Consider the following 24,846-nt stretch of genomic DNA (forward strand, 5'->3'; position numbering starts at 1 on the left):
GCCTAGTATTTAAAATTTATTGGTGTATCAGTATTAACTCGATGCTTCGGTTAGGTTTGGGTTAGTTACATTAACAGATTCGAATTTTTCATGCAATTATATTATCATTAGTTATGCACAATTATTATATAATATTACGTGATATTATATTATATTTTATGCGATTATCTTTATGGAATAAAATTATTTTAGAGCGTATGAAATCCTAGATGAAATAGCAAAAATTCCTATATTCCTAATATATAATGTATATGATCATTATTAATCACCTCGTAATGATCGCATAATACATATACGTTATTTTTCTCAGAAAAACAAGAACTCTAATATTCTCCTTCTGCCTTTAACAAATTTGTCTTTCAAGAGGTTAAAAAGCAAGGACGACAAAAGACCAGCACTCAGCATAAATCTCTAAAGAGAAGCAAAACCGTTCCATTGTAGATCTGTCTCAAACCTGTTAGCCCTTTAATACTGGCAAAAGGAGCTCTCCTTGCCGGTCTTCTCTTTCGTGATTCAGAATGCGACAAGTCACAAGAGTCGGTCATGCAAAAAGTGCTACAAACGATTTGTTCGTTTTGCTGGCTGATTCAATCTCCGTCCACTTTCGGTGCGGCAATCGATCTCCTTACGTTTGTACGTTCGAGCGAGTATCCATTGGCAAGAAAAATCTATGAAAGGTTCACTTTTCGAAGTTAACGTGAAACAGCGGTGCTGAAAGGAATCAGTTTTTCGCCTGAAGACCGACTAAACCGTCCAAGTATTCGTGTTCCGCTCAATCGTCATGACCCCGATATTCTTTTACTATCTTCCTTAACCATATCTAACTTGTCCATATCATCGAGCGAACTAATACTTTGCGATAGGTCCAAATCGATCCTTTATTCTTTTTGTCGGCGAGCATGAAGTCTGCGCGAATATATAGCATGTTTCTGGATTTAATAGCTAAACTTTGTCATATAGATAGCAGATAGAAGAAAGTTTACAATTTGTATCTGCGTAGATATATGAATGTAGCTTTTAGTTTGATATTATATATTAGTAATCTGGTAACCTATTTATAATACATTAATAATATTAATAATATTATTATTCAATAAATTAATTGATAATATGAGCACATAGCGTGTATTATATACTATATTAATATGTAACTTAGTATATTAGTAACTTTCCCATCAACAATTCCCATAAACACATTGATAATAGAAATGTTATACGTTCAATGCTCTTGTTAATTATAATCTAATTTTGTAAAATTACAGTGTGTTTTATGTTTTTCTAAATTATCCACAAATGAAAGTCCAATGACGTGTATATAAAGGCGATATTAGGAGCCATGGTATTGTTCTCTTCGGATTTCGCAATTTTATTATAAATACAACAATATATTGACGAAGATTGGCTGCTAAACCTTGGGACGCTTTGTATATTCTCTCAATATTGGACAATGTTGTATATTATGCTCCTTCGTGGTGGTTGGCGCAAATATCAAAGGTGCTCGTAAATTTTTGTATGAATGATGCATGATTTTTATATGTTGAATGATGTATCGTATATGCTTAAGTCATACTAGTGCGGAATAGTTATGTTTGAAGTTTTTATCAGCTCTCTTTTTTATTGGACAAGTTTGGGATACAGCAAGTATTGAATGATATAAGATTGAAGAAGGTTGGCTTCCGTTGATTGAAACTGAAAGGAGTATAGAATACAACTTTGAACGAAAAATATACTATAGAAGTGTATTGTATTCTGTATTAAATTTTACGTTGTATTTACCATACCAATAATTTAACTACTATTTTAATCAGTAAATATTTCTTCGATTCTTATAATTTTTCTCAAACGTTTAAGGAAGTTCAAATTTGCGGTTTAATAGTGATTGAAAATAATTTTTGTTCTCCTTCCTTCCAAGAATTTTTTATATTTCAGTCTTACTAAATTAACTCATTGTTCGTTCTAAACAGCATTTAAGAATTTAAATATATGGTGCTGTTAAAAATGTTAGATTCCGTAGAATATTTTCCATTAGAAGAATGACTAAAGAAATAAATTAAAAGTATCGACTCTTAGGATATTCTCTGATGGAAAACTCTTAAAGCATAATGGTAAAATTTTGCAAACCATACAAATTTAAATTTTATAAAAATTTCTATGTCACACAAATGTAGGCACGCCACATAAATTAGATACGCGATAAGTATACAATTTCCATCTAAACCCCTTATTACTCACTGCTGACTAATGTCACAAGATGAATCTTTAAAATTATGCAGCATGTATCTACTTACTTGCAAGACTATAGATATGTACAGTCTTACAGACGTCATCTGCAGACATTCCGCATTCATTGTCTATGGATATTGTATGCGGAGTATTATATCGTACATGTCGTATATTATGTTGCGTCCATATTTTACAGAACTTTGTGGACATCTACAAATCTCGTATGCAGAATGCCTGTCGACGATGTCTGTAAGTCCATACATATCTCATGACTATATTTTGCTGTAATAGAAAAATACGACTATAGCAGAATTTACATCACACTATAAAATAGTTCCACGTACTACAAATTCAGCTACCTATTTCATTGTTTGCTATACTATCTACATATATCTGTTTAAAAACACGAAAGACAAATAAATAATCTACTAATCTCTATTCGAATTTCCTGTATTTTTCTGATAATAGAAAAATACGATTACAGCAGAATTTACATAACGCTATAAAACAGTTGCACGTATAAAATCAGCTATCTATCAAAAGACAAATAAAAAAGCTACTAATCGCTCTTCAAATTTCCTCGTATCACGATTTCGTTTAACATCACGTCCCACTGACCCAGCTTAAAACTCTAAAACAGCCGTGAAACGCTGTCTAAATCAGGAGCGAAAAGAAATACGATCTACTGGTTTCACGGCTTCTTAACGAGCGTCAGATGGTGCAATTTGTATTCACGGCGTTCAGCCGGAATTGATGTTTCTCTCAGCAGAGTTTCCTGGCGGAAACTGATTCGCCACGGCACACCGGCCAATATGCCCATCGTTTTTCCAGACAAGCATCCTCAGCTTTCGACAGGCTTCCGCTATCGAATCGACCAGCTGGCTTCTCTCTTTAGTTTAGTTCCACGATATTTTCAACGTAATCTCTTTCCCTCTTGGAAAAAGGATAAAGCCTAGAGACGAACGGTGACTCCGAAGATACGACCGGGTATGCTTCGGGTGTGATGCGAGATTGATACGAAGAAGCTGTTGAGATTGATTTCCGCGTCGCAGAACGAATGATGGCAGAGTAAGCCCGCAATCCCTGTGGGCTCCTACTAACTTACTCGGGACTGTCTTAGAGTGGTACACCTCCACTCCCGGTTCTTTCCATCCGGGATGGAAATAAGTCTGAAAATGAAAGGAGAATACCGTCTCCCGTGGGAAATGTAACCTGCTTGTTCCTCGTTTTATGAATCTTCGAGACAGGCCTTCTTCTTCTGTAGCATTGGCCGCGAAATGGCTACGGAATACGAATCGAGGAAATAGATTTCGAATTTCTGTGTCTACCTTTGGATGGAATATAGTGGAAGATGAGTCAATTTTCATATAATACATGCAAATATTTTACATTTGCTATTATTAAGCTGCGGATTTTTACGCATTTAATATGAAATTCGAAAATGTAGCAGTCCACAAAATACACGTAATATGAAAAAATGTATAAAATATATGAAATATAGTGTTCTTATAATACCTGGTAGGTAAGATCATTTTCTATGTGACTATTATAAATTGTCGGCGTAAACAACGTTTCTTTTTCACAGTATGTCAGGCGATGGATGAAAGTCCAAACACTGAAGCCTATGAATGATAACTTTTTATATCTCAAAATACAAAGAAGTGGACATAGATTTTAATACTACTCGTAATTTTTATTAAATTTGCCGATTTGTTGTCAGAAATAATGTTAGAAATTTACTGCAATTTACGACACATTTTTATAAACGTTTTCATTCACCGATTTTATATGCTTAATTTGATTTTTGTAAGTTATGGTTAGTATCATGCCTCCATACTGGCAAGTAATTTCTTTTTACAAAATTAACATCCTAATTTTTTATGTTTAAATGTCCATCAACTTTAAACTGAATTTTAAAAAATGTACCGAGAACTATCTCCGTGACTTTTCATACATTAATTAAAGATACATTACACATTATAATATTATTAAATTTAGTTGCCCAAACTTGAAGGAATAGTCAAAATCGTTATCAATACCTTCATCACATTGCGGTGTATGTTTGGCGTAGTCTTTATATTTATATCTTTACATTATATCTGACTAGTTATTGCTAATGATAAATGATAATGGAAACAATAGTGAATTGCACGGCAATACATATAGAAATTTCACTTGCAATTAGACTACTGAAGTTCTGTGAGTAAACCATTGGAAAATATTATGTTTTCTTGTTGGTAGATAACTACACAAATTACTCGCAAATACGATTCTAACATAATAAGAATTTATATCTCTATAACGATGCTTTTCCTTGCCAGAAAAATGTAACAATCTTATTTCCGAATTTACGATAATAAAATACAATATTTACTCGTTGTATGCGACTAAATAGACATTGCACATTCATAGTTTTAGAGCGTCGACAGAAATCGATAATGTTAGTGTATTTAAGCGTAAGCATCGCGTGAAACATCAGCCATCGCAAGAACATAAACACTACAAGCTGAAATTACGTGTCGTCGGCAAACATCTACCGAAGAACGTTGGAAGAAGCCTAACATCTGACGTGCACTCCACGTTTCAGTTCTCAAATAGCACTAAATATGTAATTATGTTAAGAAAGACGTTCCTGCGTCTTTCATGCAAGATAACAAGAAACATACGAATGCGCGAGGAATTATTTTGTAATTTTTTCTTCAAATAGATTTTTTAAAAGGAGGAAAGAAAAAATTCAAGAAAAAGTGAAGTTATAAAATTAAATTTGAATTTGTGAAGAACTTTATGATACATTTTTAATTAAATCTAATAAATTAACTCGAAAAATGAGCTATTTCCTAGGATAACAATATAATAATTATTTAATGAATTGTATTATTTATAATAAAATCCAAGGAATATTATTTAAATCGCAATGGAAAGAAAATTTTTCATTACTAAATCATTGAACCATTAATCATTTTTTACATTAAAATCTCATTTCTTGAAAAATTCATTTTTCTTAGCCGTGTCATTCTTGAAACAGCCCGATATTATAATAACGATAGACGATCTTGTACAAAGAAATGAATCTAAAGAGAAGACGAAAGAGCAGGGCATATGTAAGATCACAACAGAAGATACGTACAAATTAAAATTGTGTAATTTTCTTAATTAAAAAACATGGCATAAAAGACTGATTAAACAAAAAGATAAACTAGCGAACGATAATAAAAGAATGATTAATTCATCCAATTTACTGTTTTACATACTGTATATAACAAGTTAAGTATGGAACTATCATTAATAAAAGCTCGTTGTTCACAGATTTCATCATGTTTTCTTATAAAAAAATTCGTAAGAATCGAAAATTAAATTGTTGTACAGAATATATGTTATAGGAAAACTGACTTTAAAATTTATCTTTTCCCGTTTGTAATAACGCCGCAGTTATAAGGTTTATCTAAGCATCGTTTTTTAATTTTCATTACTTTTCAAGCGTGGTTTCACCAAGATTGAGATTTAATTTGTTTTTATAAACACTGCGCAGCATGCGAGATTGAGACAGGCAAACTGAGAAGAAAAGAACGTAAAGAAAAAGAAAGAGAATCGCTAAGTGAACAAGTAGAAAGAAGCAAAGACGGAAAGAATGAGGCAGAGAAGAGAAAGTTGAGTTCCGAGTGGAGGTGAAATGATAAATTAAACCGAGCACACTAATGTGCTGCAGCAAAACAAGACGGCCAAAGTTGCAAAATTATGAAACTTCCAAGACTAATTGTGAAACTTTTCGCGATGTACAAAATTTCTGTAAACTTGCCGGAGTGGTTAAGCTCGACTCGGCCTTCTTCATCAAATCGAATAATCATTTAATATCCAGCTTTAGAAAAATCCAGAAAAATTGTTTCTGACAATTCGATGTCAGGCTTCGTGGAAGATTAAAAATTATTATTAAATTGGAAAATGAAATCTTTAACTTGAAAATAAAATAATGTCTGTTTTTTTTTTATTGAATATTTGGAACTTCAATGGAGATTTGTTTCATCTTCAAGAGATATTTTTTAACAGATTCGTCGAAAGATTTTATCATTTATACTTTTCTATATCATCTTTATATAAAATATTCTCATACGTATCATAAAAATATGAAGCAGTTTCTGTTTCTAACGCTTACTTAGAAAAATGCGTTTAAATTCACTGAATTCGCCGTTAGTAGCAGCCTGAAGTATGAAAGATTGATTTTTCATTGATCCTAAAAATGAAATTAAAAATTGATTCTAAACGAAATTAGTTTCCCTTTGTTAAACGATTCGCCTTGATTTGAAAATGTTGCTTCCAAATATTTGTGGATTCTACATAGAAACTAACTTTTTGCCATTTATTGAATGATTCATCCACACTTGAAAATGTCTACGAGTATTTTGTGCGATTTCTATTAATTCGATTACAAAATTGTACGATCACCAAGTTGAATCGAAATGGTACAGGATTCAATAGTTGCGGGAAGTTGTAACTCTCGCAAGTTCCTCGAAGGTTACTGAATAGAGTGGTATCACTTAAAACGACTCGATTTTCCAGGCGGTACGGTTTGTTATTTAATCAAAAGTCGAGAACGCAAAGTTGCTTTCCGCGACAACTTTTGCCGGAAGTTTTTTGTTTATTGTTTTACCTCGGCCAGTATCGAGTTGGCGGAATCAGTCGTCAATAAATGGCTAACCGTTCTTACGGTAAGTTACTTTGAGAAATTGCCCCCGACCCGAATAATATCGATTCAACCGTTTTATTTCGTCGAACTCTGTGGACCTGCTTTCAATTATTTACGCAAAGCACCCACTGGACAGTCCCTAGAGAAATTCAGTCAAGCAATTCGCTCAACAATCGTGAAATAATTTACGATGCTTCGATGAAAAGGAAAACACGTGTAATATCGTAGAATTGTGTTTATTAAATTTGAAGATCACAGGGAAAGAACGCATATAAGCACTTTTAAAGTTTAATAATAGTCAATTGAAGACCAGATGAGAGAAAAGAAGATAATAAGTCTATATTTGCTAATTTTGCGATTTTTATATCATTTGATAACTATAAGAGGATACTGTAACGTGCTTTACAACTAATTGAGGAGGAAAAAAAAATCTGTATGGACAGATGTGTTACCTTTCAACAATACAAAGTGATAGATCCAAGAAATTTTGTATAAAACAAATGGAATGACTAATTTGATGATAATCAACATTTGTACAATGTTTAGAAATAGATACAGAGGAAGAATACGTCTTTTTAGCAGGCAAAGAACTACTACTGGTATTTAGATCTAATAATAAAAATTTTATGCAAATACTTCCTGTAGCCATTGTATAAGCATTGTATGGTGTAATTTATGTATCATTCTATCACATAGAATTTTTAATAATCCTCAAGAATGTTCTTAACTCAAAATACCTAGGAAACCAATAACCTACTTCCTGATGCACTGCTCTATCGTTCAACTTATTACTACAGCATCAAACCTCCATCTTTCTTCACATCAAACAATTGTCCAAAGCGTAAACTTCATAGCAGGCAACCCTCATCAATTCCAATATATAGTTTAATATGAGGTACAGTTGCGTGTGTCGCAGTGTTGAGGTTGGTTAACTAACAGCGCTGTGAGTAGAAGATTTTCTAGTACAATAGCTCTGATTACAATGTGATTTCGCCCGGTCGAACGAGTTTGAAATTCTCCAGTCAGTAACAAGACAAACAATGGCAAGGAAGCAAGGAGCTTGGCCTGTGGCTAAGAGCCGCAAGATGTGTCGCAGCCCTAACCGGCTTGTTCTCTGCTACGTCGAGCACCATGTAACCAGGTTCTCCTTCTTAGTTGGAGGTCCTCCAAAGTCTTCTCTCGTCTCGTCTAGCCTCGTCTATACACTGTTCTTAAGTTTCACGCGAACGCCCGAACAGTTAAGTTACCCCTTAAGGCCAAAGTTCGCGTTTCTCTTCGTCGCCTGACGAACGTGTACCTTCTTCTCTTTTCGTTTCTCCTATTCCAAACCTGGCCTGATTTTCCCTTTCCTCCTTTTACCCCGGCTCGTACGCTTTCCAACTCTTTAACTTTGTACGAGTAAATTTACCGACACGCGGAGCGTTTAATATTACGGAAGACACAGTGCTCTCTGCTTTAGCAAGATGGAAGGTTTGGCTTTCGTTCAGGCTAACCTATTCAGATAGTTGTTGGTGGAATAACATTGGCAAATATTCTTGCGTGCATCTCCTTATTCAGTGAAGAGTATCGTGGTAAAGCTTTTTTGTAATCGAATTGTTAAGGATATTAAAATGTACTGCTTTTTGAGATATTAAATTTTAAATCTGAAAGCGCAAATTTCAAATTTTATATCTCATATTTTCAATTTTAAATTCAGACTATAATTTTGAATTTTACATTAAAATAATCGGTCGTCGAGTTTCAAGTTTTGTACCAGAAATTTTTAATTTTAAGGATGAAAGATCAAATTTCAAATTTAAGAGCGCAAATGTCAAATTAATCGAAATATTGCTCGTTGTAATATAAAAATATAGGAGGTATTAATATATCGTTTGTCCCGGTAATCTGCTTTACAAACAAGCTGCTTTCAATTTCAACTATTTCATACCAAAATCATCTTGCTAAAGATATTAAAATCTTCCTGTTTAATCATATAAAGATATTAAAATCAAAAAATCAACAAAAATTTCGTTATCGTGTTTTTCTCCTATAATATTCATACGCTAGTAGTAATAGTATTTGCGACAGGAAAATACGTCTCTTACTAACAGACATTCTCTTTGGTTAATAAAACTTCCGGATATTAGGGAGATTTAGACACTGTATTTTACTCGTAACAACAGCTTTGTCGAACTAATGCCCTTCGTTTAGTTAAAGTTTGAGACAGTGGTCGTTAGGAATATTATGATCAATCTTACTTTTTCTAACCAAGCGTACTATTTCTTCGATACTGCTAGTTGCTCGCAGTCTTCTATTAACTTGTCGTGAAACTTTTTCAAGGGATACGTTATACCCACCAACTGTTCCTTCCCTTTCTATTCGTGACTGCATAGAAAGAACGTGGCTCTTGTTACTTCTTCGCTTACGTGTATTTCACTTCTATACGGGGTGAGTCACTAGAAGAGGGTTGGATAATTTTTCATCGATAACAAGTGGTATTCTACTCCGCCTCTGAGGAATATTTATGACTCAACTCTCGGATGACTTCGAGATAATATTAGATGTAGTTTATCAACTCTTGAAAAGTTAATTGATATAATGACAGCATTATGGATTAGACAAATATTTTTTATATTTTTTTCTGATTTTAATATAAGAGTTATTCTGTTAAAGTGGCAATCTTCTAAATCTAACAATTTTCAGGCTTTTTTAAAAGTAGATAAATTGAAACATTGTATGAATTTTTTTTTATTTGGGTACATATCATGTTCAGTGGTGTTTCAGTTATTATTTTACTTTTTTTTTGATATTTCTCTTCTGGAAAACGAATAAAAAGTACTTCGATAATGCAGAGTGTAACATTGATAATGACAGTGAAGTTTATAAAGCTTTTGAAAATTGGATATGCTTTTGACGTGTAATATTGTTCAGCATGAAGTAAATATCTTTCAAAAACGTAAAATACTAGAGGAAACAATGAAATTACACTCCAATTTTTTTATTGTACAATTTTTTAGTTCATTAATTCTATGATTCATGGATTTTTCCATTTGTGCGGTTTTTAATTCCCCGATTCTCTAATTTCTCAATCTATCTCACAATTCAGTTATTTAAAAAATAACTTTCATAACTTTTTTCTCCATAAACCATAACGAGTATTCACTTTCAACTAAATTACTAAAAAAATTCCTTTCGAAATAAGGAGAAATGTATTCTTTTTAACTTGACGAAATACATTACATTCAGGTAGTAAGATGTTTCTTCAATGAGCAATATCGATGTTAAATAGTCTACGCTGGAACAATAGCCACCACGATTGCCAGACCCTGAACCTTCATTTCTAAGGCCATATAAATCGATACTTTACTCTCAGTACTGAACGAATATCAAATACTTAACCCTCTGTGGACGAGTGTCGGCAAACAGCCGCCCAAGTCATTTTACCATTGGGGACGCGTGTCGGCATATAGTCGCCCGAATCTCTTCACAGTTCCGGACACTTATTTTGAAGTGGCTGGCATACGTCTATTTTCCTGAGCGATAATCTTATGCGTGTTTACGCATGGATATTTTTATATATTTTATATATTTTTTATAATACAAGCGTATTGTAGATAACTAACAATTATATTTTATACAGGAATACCACATTCTCAATAATCAATAAATAGACTGTGTTATTATATGAATTATATGTAGTATGTTATTATACTTTGTATCATACTATTACATGAATTGTTGTACATTTTTAGAAAAATTGGAAATTATAAAAAATCCACATCACATACAAGGATATATTCTTTATTGAAATAAAATATTCCATCTAATGAAGTTTTAATCGACATAAAATATTTCTTATAATATTAAGTGACTAAAATAAATTTTCATCTAGATTCCATTTCCTTAAATTTATTCATAAAAATATGAAATTGCATAAATACTGGGAGTCTATTAATAAGATAAACCATGGTCTTTGAAAAATAATTTCCAATTACCTCATATTTTTCCTAGTTCATGTCGATAACAAAACTCCAGCATCCCACAGAAGCGAATTTATTTCCTTCGGTGAACATAATTCGACCAACAGTACCACGCAGCGCGTTATTTATTTCACAAATTACAAATTAGAACTTGAACCAATTTCTTATCGAAAAAAAACCGGACTGTCGTTCGCAGATTCTTCTTAATGCAAGGAAGTTTTTTCACATCTTAATCGAGCTGCGTTTCTCGTTACCTCCCGCGAAGAGAACCCTCGAATATTTCAAGTATTCGAAGGGTTGGTTGATGTCTAAGCGCGGGGCCAGTCAGAAGGGAGTCTAAAAAGAAATCTACCTCGTGAATGACGATTATTCGTCAGTGGCTCAGTCTGGCTGTCGGCGACGAAAGTTACAAATACCCAGAGGTACCCATCTTCACACGGGGAACGCACTCCTTGTTTCACCCCTCGACGCCGGTATTCATCGTGGATTAAACGCGAAGAAGACGTAATGAAGGTCGCTACCTATTCCCCTTGAACATTCTCCGACTCCGGTGGTAGATATTCCCTTTTCTCAGCAGAGAACAATTTTCGAACAATTTTTATATATTTTATGCTGTCTGTATACACATATTTTTGCACAATTTTTACCCGTGTCATATAAACTGAAAGATTCCATTCAGTTTGCGTAAGTTTAAAAATATTGTACTTATATTTTTCAGTTGAAGTAGTTTGTATATCAAACTGTTTCACTTGTCTCGTAAAGCGCTGATCTATTCTACTTGCATGACTTTATACCGTTTTATTCCATTTGTCAGGTCTGACATGTCACTATGCTACTTCTTTGACTGGGTTGCTGAGATTGCTTTTAAAATCTTCTCGTTTTGTTTGTGGATATACTTACACTTATTTATTATTCTTAAATTTTTATATTTATTATGTACAGCAATATGATATTGGAATTTCAATATGTTTCACTATTAATGACCTTAGTTTCATGATTTTTAACATCGCGATATTTATCAAGATATTCCGATAGACTGTAATACTTAATTTTATGTAAAACAGAGTATTTTCAAACTATTAACGAATTTTGAAAATAATTTGAAATTTCATGTTAATTAAATACTTCGCTATTTTATATAGTATGACATAGAAATAAAATGACTACGAAAGGCACTTGAAATAAAATCGATAGAATTTATAATTTCGAATGCCCATTGAATTTAAATCGATTAAATGAAAAAATTACGCTCGAATAATGGCAGCATGAAAATAAAACGTTTTATCGAACCGAATAAAACTTCATACGAATGTCATGAATCTTTAAATCGAAAATTACTTCGGAAAATTTCTATGGTTTCTAAAATAGTCAATATTTATTTATTATTACTATTTTTATTTATTTTTATCTGAATGTTTAACAATCGTAGCTGCGACTGTTATATAATCTGTGTTATAATAAATATTCAATTTAGTAAATTCAAAATTAGTAGAATTCTACGTTGATAGAATTCATATAAAATTCTAAATGATTTTACACGTATGCGAAATTAAGTATTCCACGTATACCGATTTAATAAATTCATCACGTTCGAAGAATAACAGTTTGAATAAAATCTCCCTTAATTGTAAGAACCAAGTTTTTCATTTGGTAGCGAAATTGAACTGGGAATGAAATTTTTGTCGTTCAAAGGGTAACTTCAAGAACCCGGACATCTTTCCCTTCTCTTGTCGCTCGAGGCATCTTAAACGCGCAAAGGAAGTTTCTTCATAAAACGGCAACGCCCTTCTTAATTCCTTGTTTCCTTCGCGCGCGCACTTTCTTCGCCAGCAATCGTGAAAATGCCTCGGGTCACGAAGGGGCCGCTGAACATAGGAAATCGCCGTATAAAACCGGATATCACTATAAAATCAAGGATTTAGTATATCTATATGCCAGATGTGCATTTCTTCTTTATCCAATCTCTGTTTTCGCAATTACGAGCTTATTAGTCAAAAAGAATGATGTGCTAAGAATTTTGAGGAAATTCTTTGAATGATGTGTAATAGATTTTATTCGTAACTTCGATCTGAATAGAATTATTATTAATAAGGAATAATATAATGAAATGATAGTGCATGATTAGAGAAGAGAATTTAAACTTAACTTAAACTAATATTTTAATTTAAGAAAAGAAGAAATCTGCGTAAACATTGAATTGTCTATTTAGAAATTCTAACGCTTCTATGATAAAATTGGAATAATTTAATGCTATGTCATTTTCGACTAATTAGCAATAAATTCTCCGAATTTAACCTTCCATGAAGTTGCTTGCGCATTATACACATACTTTTAATTTACCACAGTACTATAATTAACACTTGGAATTTTAATAATTTCGATAATTCCTTCCGAATTAAATTAAGATTAATATTCGAAATTCCCGGAGTTTTCCGTTTTCTATGTGTAGTAATTGGAAGCCTTATCAATCGCATTGTGACCCTGTCAGTGACATTAATCCCATCGGAGGTCTCTGTTCGTTCCCTAAAGCCGTTCTTCCTTAGTTAATGCAGCGTTACCTCTGCAATCTCGCGCCAGTGCACCGACGACGGCGCATTATAGCGATTTACAGCAGTCGACCAATCCCTCATAGTAGCCCCGCTGTGTCGGAATATATGATGCTATCACGCTGCTCTGTCAATTATTACCAACGACTCGCTTGGATACCTCGTTGGCAGCTTGACCTATCGACCAGACACGTTGAAATCTCTTAAGCCAAACAATTTTACTTATTTCTCAATTATTACGTGTTCATTTCGATCGAGATTTCTGAAATTACGATACGATTCGAATTACGATAGGATTCTTGGATAATTTCTGAAAATACATACAATAGCTTATGAAAGTATTTGAACATTTACCATGGAAAATTTTTATAAACATATTGCTTATATTATACAAAATCATCGACACCGTGAAGAGACACGATTATCGTGGTTATTCTGGTAGAATTTGACATCAATCCGAAAATGTATATGAAAGTTATGAGACATTCATCGGAAACATAAAGTTGGTAAAAACTTAATATACAGTATGAATAATTGTCTTAAATATACAATAAGTGGCCTGCGGATTTTTATGCAAAATCATATTTTTGAGAATATAATTAAAAAAGTAAGACCATGGTAAGGAATTATTTCACTTATCAAGTATTATGAAAAGCAGTATACCGTGGAAATTTATATATTTCTACATTATGTACATTTTGTATTATTTTGTTGTCTCAAATTTCCTATAAATGCATGAAGATTAGCAGTCTACCAATAACAAGCGTTGTTGACAGTTCCACCGAATTATTGAAATTTGCATCGTACCAAATTCCAATTAGGAACAAATGATTGTCTTACACCTATGATTCTCGATAATACTCTATAGGTTCGCGTTATCTGCATCAACAAAAGGAACATTTCCTAGTAGAGACAGAGATGAAGCGATTTCCTCTTAGACGATTGGATAACACGGGCTGGGGAGAATTTAATCGTGTGCGGTCTCGATTCCATTCAAGCTTTGAATACGGCTGCTATGGTAGTCAACCACCGTGAAGGATAGCGCGCAACTCTGATTGTCAGGGATCGATCAGTTCAGAATTGAGAAGTCACCGGAGACGAGCCGCAGACTGTTGACATTGTGAAGTTGTTATACATAAGTAATACGCCTGCATTGAATCCAGAACTTAGCAGATGAACGTATGTATAATGCATAATAGAATAACTGGTTTTGGTTCTCGGTTATCAATGTTATTCGATGAATATTTTCGTAGGATAGATGATATTTTTTTGTGAGGAGGAGGAAAACATTCATATTATTATTTAAGTTATTTAAAATTAATAGAATTTTTACAATTGACGTGAAATGTATTGTATTTTAAATCCTACTTTTAAACGACAGCGTATACAGTAGCTCGCGAATATACCCACTTGAAAACTTACAGAAGCTTTATGCAAGTATATTACGTGTATTATACATAACATTTTGAAATTTCGTTCATGTTGTAACGAAACGTAACTAATACGGGAGTTACATCTGCGTAATAATTTCTATGTATATGTATATACATAGAACGAGTGGTGCACATTTTCAGGTTCATCTCAACATTTTATCAATATAATCGCGATAGTCTTGTCTCATTACAGTGCTAATAAAATGTCAAAATGTTTCATAAAACACACACAATACATCCATACAAGCTTCTTACGGTATGTGTAACACTTTCATGGATCAGTCTATGTGAAAACTATTAAAGGATGCTTAGTATATAGCAAAGCAAAACGATATGAGATACTGGAGTTACAAAATATAATGCATCATGTTGAACCACGACGTATATATGCTGTTACATTTTCGAAGATGGTCGGAATCGAATGACCATCGATCTAAATGTGTATGTGGGGTGTATTGTAGAATCGCAAATGCGTCGGAACGTGCGGTATCCTCGTGTGCCTCGTCGAAGGACCTTGAATTACGGTTACACGCGCTGCAACCCCTGTGCATATTTGATGTATTTTCAATCGAATCTCCCTTTGCGGCTAAGTCCATCGTCATTTTACGTGTAGACACGTCGATGAGTACCGAATACGCGTATATAAGCCCGCATGTACACGTATGTAGCGTATCTTCGAAGATCAAAGAGCTATGTTCCGAAATTCAAGGGATTAATGTATTGATTAATCTGACGTGTAACTATAAGAACCCAAGAAATGGGTTAAACGTGTTTGAATAAATCACACGATTAATGATATTACTAGTGATAGATAAGAATTTGGTTGTTGTTAATCAAATTCTATATGTATATAGGTCTTTGGAAAGATCAAAGAATAATTTGGAATTTTAGGGTTGGACCGATAGCTATTTGTAAGAAAACAGAAGAGAATATAAATGTGTTTGAATACCGACAAGGTATTTAAATTATTCTAAAAATGAATTCGATGTTTAAGGATAAGATTTGATTCTTTAATGTATAAGTGTATAATACCTTGACAAAGATTAATTTTACATTCGTGATCAGATTGATATCTAATTAATTCTAATTAAATCTAATTAATGTAGGTGTTTTTCTAATAGCGAATGTGTTAAAGGATAATTCAGAGTCTTCCGTTTAATAAAATTTTCGTAAATTTCCGAGTCTATTGTGTATATCATCTATTATTACGGTGTACAACGTATTAATTACTATACAGACAGAACAAAAGACGATTGGAGAAGTTTCTAAAATAAACATGATCATCGTATTTCTGAGCACGTTTGTGAATGATGGACCGGTTTTGTAATTCGACGCCAAGAAAACATCAACATTAGGATGAACATCAAAGAATCTCGAGTTACATGTAATTTTAGAAAATATAGTTCGAAGTAAAAGGAATCGAATATTTCGACCACTTCAGTAACTTTAGAGTAAAACTATGTTAATGCTTGTAGCTAATTTTGTATATAAAAAACATAAAAGAATATACAGAACATTTCAAATAGAATATATCTTACATCCATTATGTTCCTAAATTTCTAAGTACAACAATAGTAAAGAAAAAGTACGGACTATCCAAGCCAAATAGTTTTTAAATGCACAAACGAGCTAATGTCTCATTTTTCTTTTTCTTTCGGTGAAAACGAGGCAAACACTTCCCGAGTCTTTTTAAAAACCTTCGGATGAACGTGACAAGAACACGCAAGGTACTTACACATATGGTAGAGAACCAAGTTTTTCGTAGTTCCGCTGTACTTTTGGAAAGCTCGATTTGTTGGCGCGAAAACCGTCACGTGACGATACGTGAGCGTGGTGTTAGCTACCTGACTTGCTTCCAATAACTGATAAAACTGCAACAAAAAGAATATAGAGATTATTACTTGAAAAGATCTTGAGAGAATTATTATATTTATTTATATTATATTTTCATCTATTTTGTCTATTCTAATAGTTATATTTGTACGTTATATTACATTATTGTATTTTTTCCATATTTGGAACAAATTTGATAATCGTTAAAACACACGAAAGAATGTTTTATTCGATATATTACAACTTCTATCAGAAAGTACATGTAGCTGAATGGAGGTCAATTTACACTAAATATTCAAATTCTGTGAAAAGCGGGAATGTTTCAAAACTTCTTAATGCACATATACGTATGAGCATATATATCAGGTTGGCGCATATAAAATATTTTTTCGAAATTTAAATTTAACCGGTCAATATTACTCGCTATGTGCGTTATTCTCACCGAGCAAAGCTTCAAGTTTTATCCATATTTTGGAAAAGTGATATTTCGTATGCACAAGCTTAATGTTAACAATAAGCAGCCAAATTAGTGTGCAAGTTAAATTAGGAAGTTGACGCAATTAATATCAATTTAAAAATATATGCAATACTACGTATTTTATATAATGTTTCAGTTTGTAAAATATAGAAAATATAATATAATTAACAAGTATATTAAAAATCAAACCGTTAATGATCAAAAATCGTTAAAAAGCTCTTTCGTCTTCACATTGTTTATTACACGAATTTTTCAACTAATTTTTGTCGTAAGGGAATAAAATTCTGCTTATAATGTTCGATCACAAAAATTGTAGATTTTGTAGAATTTTGTAAAAATTCATAGACATTCGTTTAAACCGTTCTAAATATACAGTGACGTTCTAAATTCCAGATTAAGGAAACTCTAAATGAAGATCTCTGCGAAAGTAATTAAATTTCAAAAGTTTTCTCTTTTCTGAAAGATACGATGTTCTATAATAAAATATAATTTCCAGAGTATTCTCAGTTTTTATCATCGTCGCTAATAATCACACAGATAGGTGTACTTAATGCGATGTTAAAACGTATCTATTAAAACAGAATAGAAATATTATAGATACTTGTACATCTGAAGTAAACCCTATATGACGTTCCAAATGCTTAACGAAAATGAAAAACTACCATTTTAACTTTTCACTGATGTACAGTCGTGTAGACGTTATCGCATTAGTGGCATTATGAAAGAGGAAACGAAAGAAGCATTTATCGATTTTCTGTCAGACTACGGGTGTATAGGTATCATAGCGCAAGAAGTAATGTGTGGAATATGTAAGTCGAGTCACGCTGGATTAAACTTACGATTGTGCATAGCGAATTAGCGATTCGCGTTCCAGAGGCTGAGGCAAAAGCGCTTAATCCGGCGCGTCGAATGAAATTTGCCGGGATCTTTCGTCTCCACCGAAAATTTGCACAAAGGAAGCTCGTTAGTTATCAATGCGCAATTAACCCTGTGCCAAGTCAAAGCCGGGAAAATATTATAGTCGTGCGTCGTGAGTCACGTTTTCTTCTTAATGCCGCGGATGGAAAAACATGGCGAATTATGTGTCAGAAAAACCCCGACGAAAGTGTATCCTTTTCTAAAGATAATAACGTAATTCTACAGGTTATCATTCGCTTTATTTTCAGAGACCGTCAAATGTACCTTCTCTGCGTTACTGCTCTATACCATCAAGTTTTTATTAAGACGTTGTTAAGATCACGCTATTATATGAAATTATAGTATTCACAGATTAGAAACTTTTTATTGAACGAAATAGTGTTACGAAAGTGATTTGAGTAGTACGATAGGAGTGATTTTAATACGTATGTTTATTATGATTTTGGTCCTATTTTATGCATAGCTTGTAGCAAAGTTATTTATATAAAATTTGTGTGATAAAAATAGTTCTCATAACCTTCTTTGTATAAGATAATTTCTCCACATTTCTATAAGATTTGTTAACGAGAAACAATCTAATAGTGAGAATCGAGTCATAGTGGCACTTGAAGAACATTTGGATGACAGAAACGGAATATTCTATAAGAATATCATCATATATAAAAATATAAAAAAATCAAAAGTTAATTAATAGAAATTCTAGTTCAAATAATTGATTTCTTTCCTTGAATAAAGAACAAAAACAAATACTATTTCCTATTCGCTGTAATATTAAAAGAAATTTTATATTTTCAAAATATTTAGGATGTTTGATGATAAAACGAGTTCTCTTAGTTGGACGCAACATTGCATCTCATAAACATGTCTTTTAGATTTCTATTTTATGCATTGAAACGATGTATAAGATTAAAAGAGGTTTTTATAGGCGATTCGCGTTTCATGGAATTTCATCGCTCCTCAGAATTTCATTCGGTTCGCGTTTGACATTTCTCTCTTTTAAAAGTGTCTTCTGTCGTAATAAAAGAGCAAGAGCAGAAAAAAAGCCAGACAGCATCTGTCTGGCTTTCATATCGCCGTATCAAATTGTTGCTTCTGAAACAGTCTCTGATTTATTCAACTTAGTTTGCTTTGAAATACCTACGATCTTCTTTTGTACAAATTGAATACTCATGGAATCTTCGACTTGCGGAAATCTTCTATAGGATTTCAGTTTATATTTTATATACGTTTTAGTCGTTTCATGGAAGTCGAGTTTAACATATTCCTCAAAGGATTCCTTTCGAATATTACGAAATGCATCACATATCTTACATATCACTTCTATGTAATATCATTGTTACATTGAGAAACATATTAAAAATAATCTATTTCTTTACCATATTTGTTCATCTTACACGTAATTCTTGATGAATATTTCCTTGAGGAAATAATTGTTCCTGGTCGTAATTGTTATTACGAATTATACTAGTCACATTTATGTGTGGTAAATTTAATTTATAAACAATGAAATTTAACCCTTTTATTTCACAAGATATCCACAATATATTACACAATATATCCATAGTTCACAATATATCCATTTAAAGGATACTACTAAATTTCAACGTGTCATATTGCACATATATAGATACCAAAAAAAAGCTTTTATAGATTCAGGATTTTTATTCACTGTTTCGATAGTTCACTGTTAATATTTTTTCACAAACCACCTCGTAAATCCGATTATACAAGTTTTTAGTAATTACTGTAGAAATACATGTAATATTTTAAAATAAAGAATGTTCGATATTCGCAAACAACAAGTTTTTATTGGAATTCATATTCTTATGCGTACATTCATACCAGTGCCTATACATATATTGCACGGAACATATTAATATATTTTAATTACAAATACGAATGTGGCGCGCAATTACTTTCGTTAAACCATAATTTCACAGACAACGTAAAAATCTGAATCGATCTAACGAGGAGGACCTTTGGAACAAGTAATTATTTTTCCCGTCCAATAAGTAAGGTTCAATTGAATTTGTAGTTAAATCGATTGATGGCCAGCCAAGGCTGGACCGTCTATTAGCCAGTTTAATTAGCAAGTCCCAGGGGTCCGGAAATAGGGCAGCCGTAACGACGTTTACGGGCGTCATCGTGCTCGTTCGTCGCCTGAACCTACACGTTTATTTCAAGCAGTTAACGAACGACTTAAAAAAACCTTTCTGAAACATCAATTATGACATTATATTACGTGTAACATAAAAGAAGAATCCTTTTTTATATTCTTTGTCGCGATTATTAAATGAATATTATAATGAACGATCCTCGTGTTATTAGCAACGAGCTTTGTGCAAAATTAGGAATTAACGACTGAGCACAATATTATTAACATAATAACTAGCAGTGTACCTTGTATAAAATGACGTGTAACATTTTTTATTCATTAGAAAGAAATAACGTTTCATTAGTATCCATAATTAATATTTTTTTATGAAAAGGTATTATGGTACCAGACAAGTTGTTACTTGTATTGATTTAATGAAGTATTTGTATATTATAAATTATTTAAAATACAAATTTTTGAAGAAACAATTGAATCAAAGGATTTGGATATCGAAGATACGTATTGAATTGCAATATTATAAAATTCAAATATATATGAAATTTATTTTATGTGAAGATGAAGTTAACGCATCTGTAAGTTACTATTTGCAAATAAATAGTATGACTACTCGCAATAGTTAACAATATAACTGAAAGGTGAGCCAATCATTATAGAATACCGAACCACGTGGATCGACCGCATCCTAGTTCAACTTCCACTAATTAATCAGAAATTTCCTGCCAGCTTCGTCGACCTGGATGCACAGCTAATAGAGCTCGGTATGAATTCGCCTTCCCAATTATCTCGTCGTGTACTAATTACCACGCATGAGCACGAACAGAAAGTTACTCGGTTATTAATCGCAAATTTGATATCGAAAGCTGATCATATTTTTTTCAGATTATACGTATTAAGAATTCTTAAGAGAAAAAATTATATCGATAGCGATATTTGTCACTGATATTATTAGACTGTAACATATTATATTCTGGAAATGGTAATCGTTATTAAAATATTATCTAATATTTGTATTCGTAATGTAGTATCGGAGAAATTTAGGTATAAATTTTTCCTGATACTGTTTATAATTTATTTACAATAAATAAACTAAACAGATATTAATTAGACAGAAAACGATGGTTGTTTAACTTGAACTAAACGCAACAATCTTATTTTACTTCAACCACTCTCGTAACTCGACAACGCTAACAACTCTATTCTTCGACTTCTCGACTAGCTCTGACCTCTCGACTCACTCTCGCTTCTCGATCAACACTCTTTGAACCCAAATCGTCCCCCTCTATTAGTGTTATTTTTTCCTCTCTTTAATCTCATCATGCCAACGCTCCGCAAGAACTAAGTGACCTTAGTCACATAGGCTTTTTCCCCTATGTAAACTAATAACTGAAGGACAGACGACACTATTTTGATCGATCTCTAATCAGGTTTTTTTTACGATACTACAGTAATTATAAAACATTCCTTCAAGTTATACCGAAATAACGTCGCTTTCTATGACTTGTTCACTTTTTCCAACGTTTACGAAATATATCTGGTCAATCGTAAATATAGAGAGAATATTTTACCTAGATTTTGGAAGACAAAAAATTAATTCATACATGGGAAATCGCAAATTGGAAAATATTCAGCAACGAATAATCGGATAACACGGTACGTCGAATATTTTCCTTCTCGTTTTGTAACAGAACACACGGTCTGATTCAATTTTCGCTACAGGTCAAAGCGTTGCGTGGCCAATTTGTGAAAAATAACGATGAAACATTGATTTACTCTGCTCTGTTCTGGTCTCTCTCTTATATGTACCGTCCACTTGTTCTTTTACAAAGAGTTCCAGAGTAATGGAGACATGTCGTGACTTCGGGCAATTAATACGGGTTCATTCATCAGGTACGCGAGAACGAGCAAACTTCAATAAGAGAACATAAAACATCATAACCATGCAAATTATGGTCATATTGTGGAATTAATTTCATAATGAAATCACGTCAGAGTATACAATCATATCGAATTAGGAAATAAAGTAGCATTAATATACCTTCACTTTAAAAAATAGCGCAAGGTCAACATTCTTGTGAAAACAGTTGGGATGGGCTTTCGTGTACAATTTAACTGATATTATTAATTTTAAAAATAAGTTACAAATTACCAATATTAAATTCTCTGACACAAAAAATAAGAAACTACGAAACTGAGAGAAATGTTAAAAGGGGTATAAATAAACTCTGGTATTTCTAGCGTTAACGATTTATTGGTCACGAAAAGAGAAGTCATTCGTTGTGACGGAAACTGGGTACACTGATCGATTGGTCGTTAACGTTACCAACTAGAGGATCCAACGAATCTCATCAGCCGAGATAAATTACGTCAAATTTTCGATCCGCTTGAACCTTTGGTAAACTAGACAGCGACCAGGCAAAGCTTACGACCTGAAATTGTGGCACGGGGTTGTTTACGAAATCGAAGTAATCTGAGCTCATGGATGCGTCACCAACAACGACAAACTGAAAATTGGACCACATAGAACACTAATGAAAGTGCAATTTTTACAAGAATTCTTTTTATAAAAAGAAAATATTCGTTGGTAGTTTGATCACAGTTTGATTAATACCTTTCAAAGTTTTATCACATTACATAAGATTTGATTGTTTTTCTCCTTCTCCCTTTTCTAAGTAATTTATCCTTTAATTGGGTTACTTTTCAATTTCTTCTTGAATTCTCTTTTTCTCTTGAATTTGTCAATTTCTCTCGTTTATATTACTTTTGAATTTTCCACATTATTATAGCTTTTAATATTTTTTTTTACATAAGGAACAATATTTTAGAAAATGTATAAAGCAAATATTCAATATTTTTAGATTCTGTGGGGGAAAAATATGAATTTCCATTTGAGAAATACAGTGTCTTCCAAATTACATTGAAAAATTTGACAGAAAAATGCTTACCTTACCTTATTGCGTTCTACGTGAGAAACAAAATAGAAAAATGTCTATATATCCTTTCCCTCGCCTTAATTGTTTAGCAGTTACATATACAGACATAAGCCATCGACAGATAAATTAGAATTTTTTAAATTAAATATAATTTCACCAAAATAAAAGTACGACCTATCAGGAAACATACCATAGTCACTCTACACTCCAGTTCTATTTACTAATTTCATTTGTCTAATTTTTAAAAAAGTATTTCATAATCGCTGTACAATTACCTATGTTCTATTTTCCAATTCTATTTGTTCAACCATTAAAAGAATATTTGTAAAAAGAGATCATTTGCTCTTTGTAACATTACATGCAAATATCGGTAACGATAGAAGATCATGTATAGATGGTCTGCTATGTGTCCATCACTCTTTCTTCGAGCCAGCGGCTAGACGTATCGATAACGCATTGAGTACGTGCATCGAGATATTGAGATGTGAACCACGTATTCAATATAAGGGCTTTTATCGCGTTTCAGCGGGTTCACCCTTTGCCTGGACTTTTCGCGGTAAACCCCGTGTCCTCTCGCCCTTAGGCAACCATTCCAACAAACGCGTCCAGACCAATTTACAATGGAGTCGGTTCAACGACGCGTGCAGTAACCTGGCGAATAATGCATCCGTGCCACGCTCGAGATGTGCATCGCGTCGCAACGTCGGAGACGACATTGAACCGCAAATGGTGCGCAACCCTCAACAAATTCAACGAGAATGGTATCGTTCGTGTAATATCCCGAATTTTTGTGTTTACCGAACTGAAATATAGCTACAAGGGAGAAGAATTTTAAGTATTTGCTCGGATGTGGTCTGTTCGCAAACTACGCAGACATATTTCACATTGAACCTGTTACAAGTCACAAATGTTGACCCGTGAAATCAATTGAGGAAGCATTGAAATAATTCCACTAATAAAAATTTGAGAAACAAACTTGTAAGTATAAAATTGTGTATACAAAATGCTATTTGCACATTTATTTGGACATTTATTATGAAAAGCTTTCAAAAATATATGACGTGAGTTCTATAAAATATTTTTTGAAATTTAATTAGTACCATAATGAGACACGAGTATCATGATTATGTTGGTAAAGTTAGAAATAAAAATGAGATGCACAAGATATGTATTTCAAACATACACAAATATTGATCTGTACTACTTACTTGATTTTTTGAATAATACATTATACACATGTAAATATATGTAATTTGAATCATTATATGGAAGCATTTTATAAAATAGTATTTTCGAATTACCATACTTAGCAGGAGCAGATAAAATAAAAAAAAAAAAAAGAACAGACGATTAATGGATGGACAAATATTTATTTGCACTACTTATTTGGACTTCTTCGTACATATAATTTCAAACATTATATAGAATCATTCTGTAAAATAGTGCTTAAATGTTCATTGCTGTCAAGCAAAATATAATCTGATGGAAATATAAGGGTTACATATGTTATTTGCATGCGTTAGTAAAACGCATCTGTGAGCCGACTTATTTACCTTAAATTCAATTTAACAAATTGCTTCGAAGATTATAAGGGAAAGTGTACGTGAAACATTTTATTAGCGTAACTTCACGAAACGCTGTTAGACTATCCACGCGTGACAATAACATAGTATGCAAATTAATAGGGCGAATGTTCCGGCTCCTTGAATCTTTGCCTGTCGGTCTATAT

At 32.7% G+C, this 24,846-nt stretch overlaps 1 protein-coding gene across 6 annotated transcripts in view; it reads right to left on the reverse strand.

The window, feature by feature from the left end:
* The window catches only part of LOC100643533 (fasciclin-1), a 376,846-nt gene that overhangs the window by 112,478 nt on the left and 239,522 nt on the right, over positions 1–24,846 (reverse strand). For all 6 annotated transcript variants that reach the window (XM_048408618.1, XM_048408617.1, XM_048408616.1 and 3 more), the window contains exon 2: positions 16,578–16,713. In XM_048408618.1, the coding sequence (XP_048264575.1) occupies positions 16,578–16,713 (136 nt within the window). The remainder of the gene's footprint in view (positions 1–16,577; positions 16,714–24,846) is intronic.

Source organism: Bombus terrestris, chromosome 9 (assembly GCF_910591885.1).
Source record: "Bombus terrestris chromosome 9, iyBomTerr1.2, whole genome shotgun sequence".
NCBI lineage: Eukaryota > Metazoa > Arthropoda > Insecta > Hymenoptera > Apidae > Bombus > Bombus terrestris.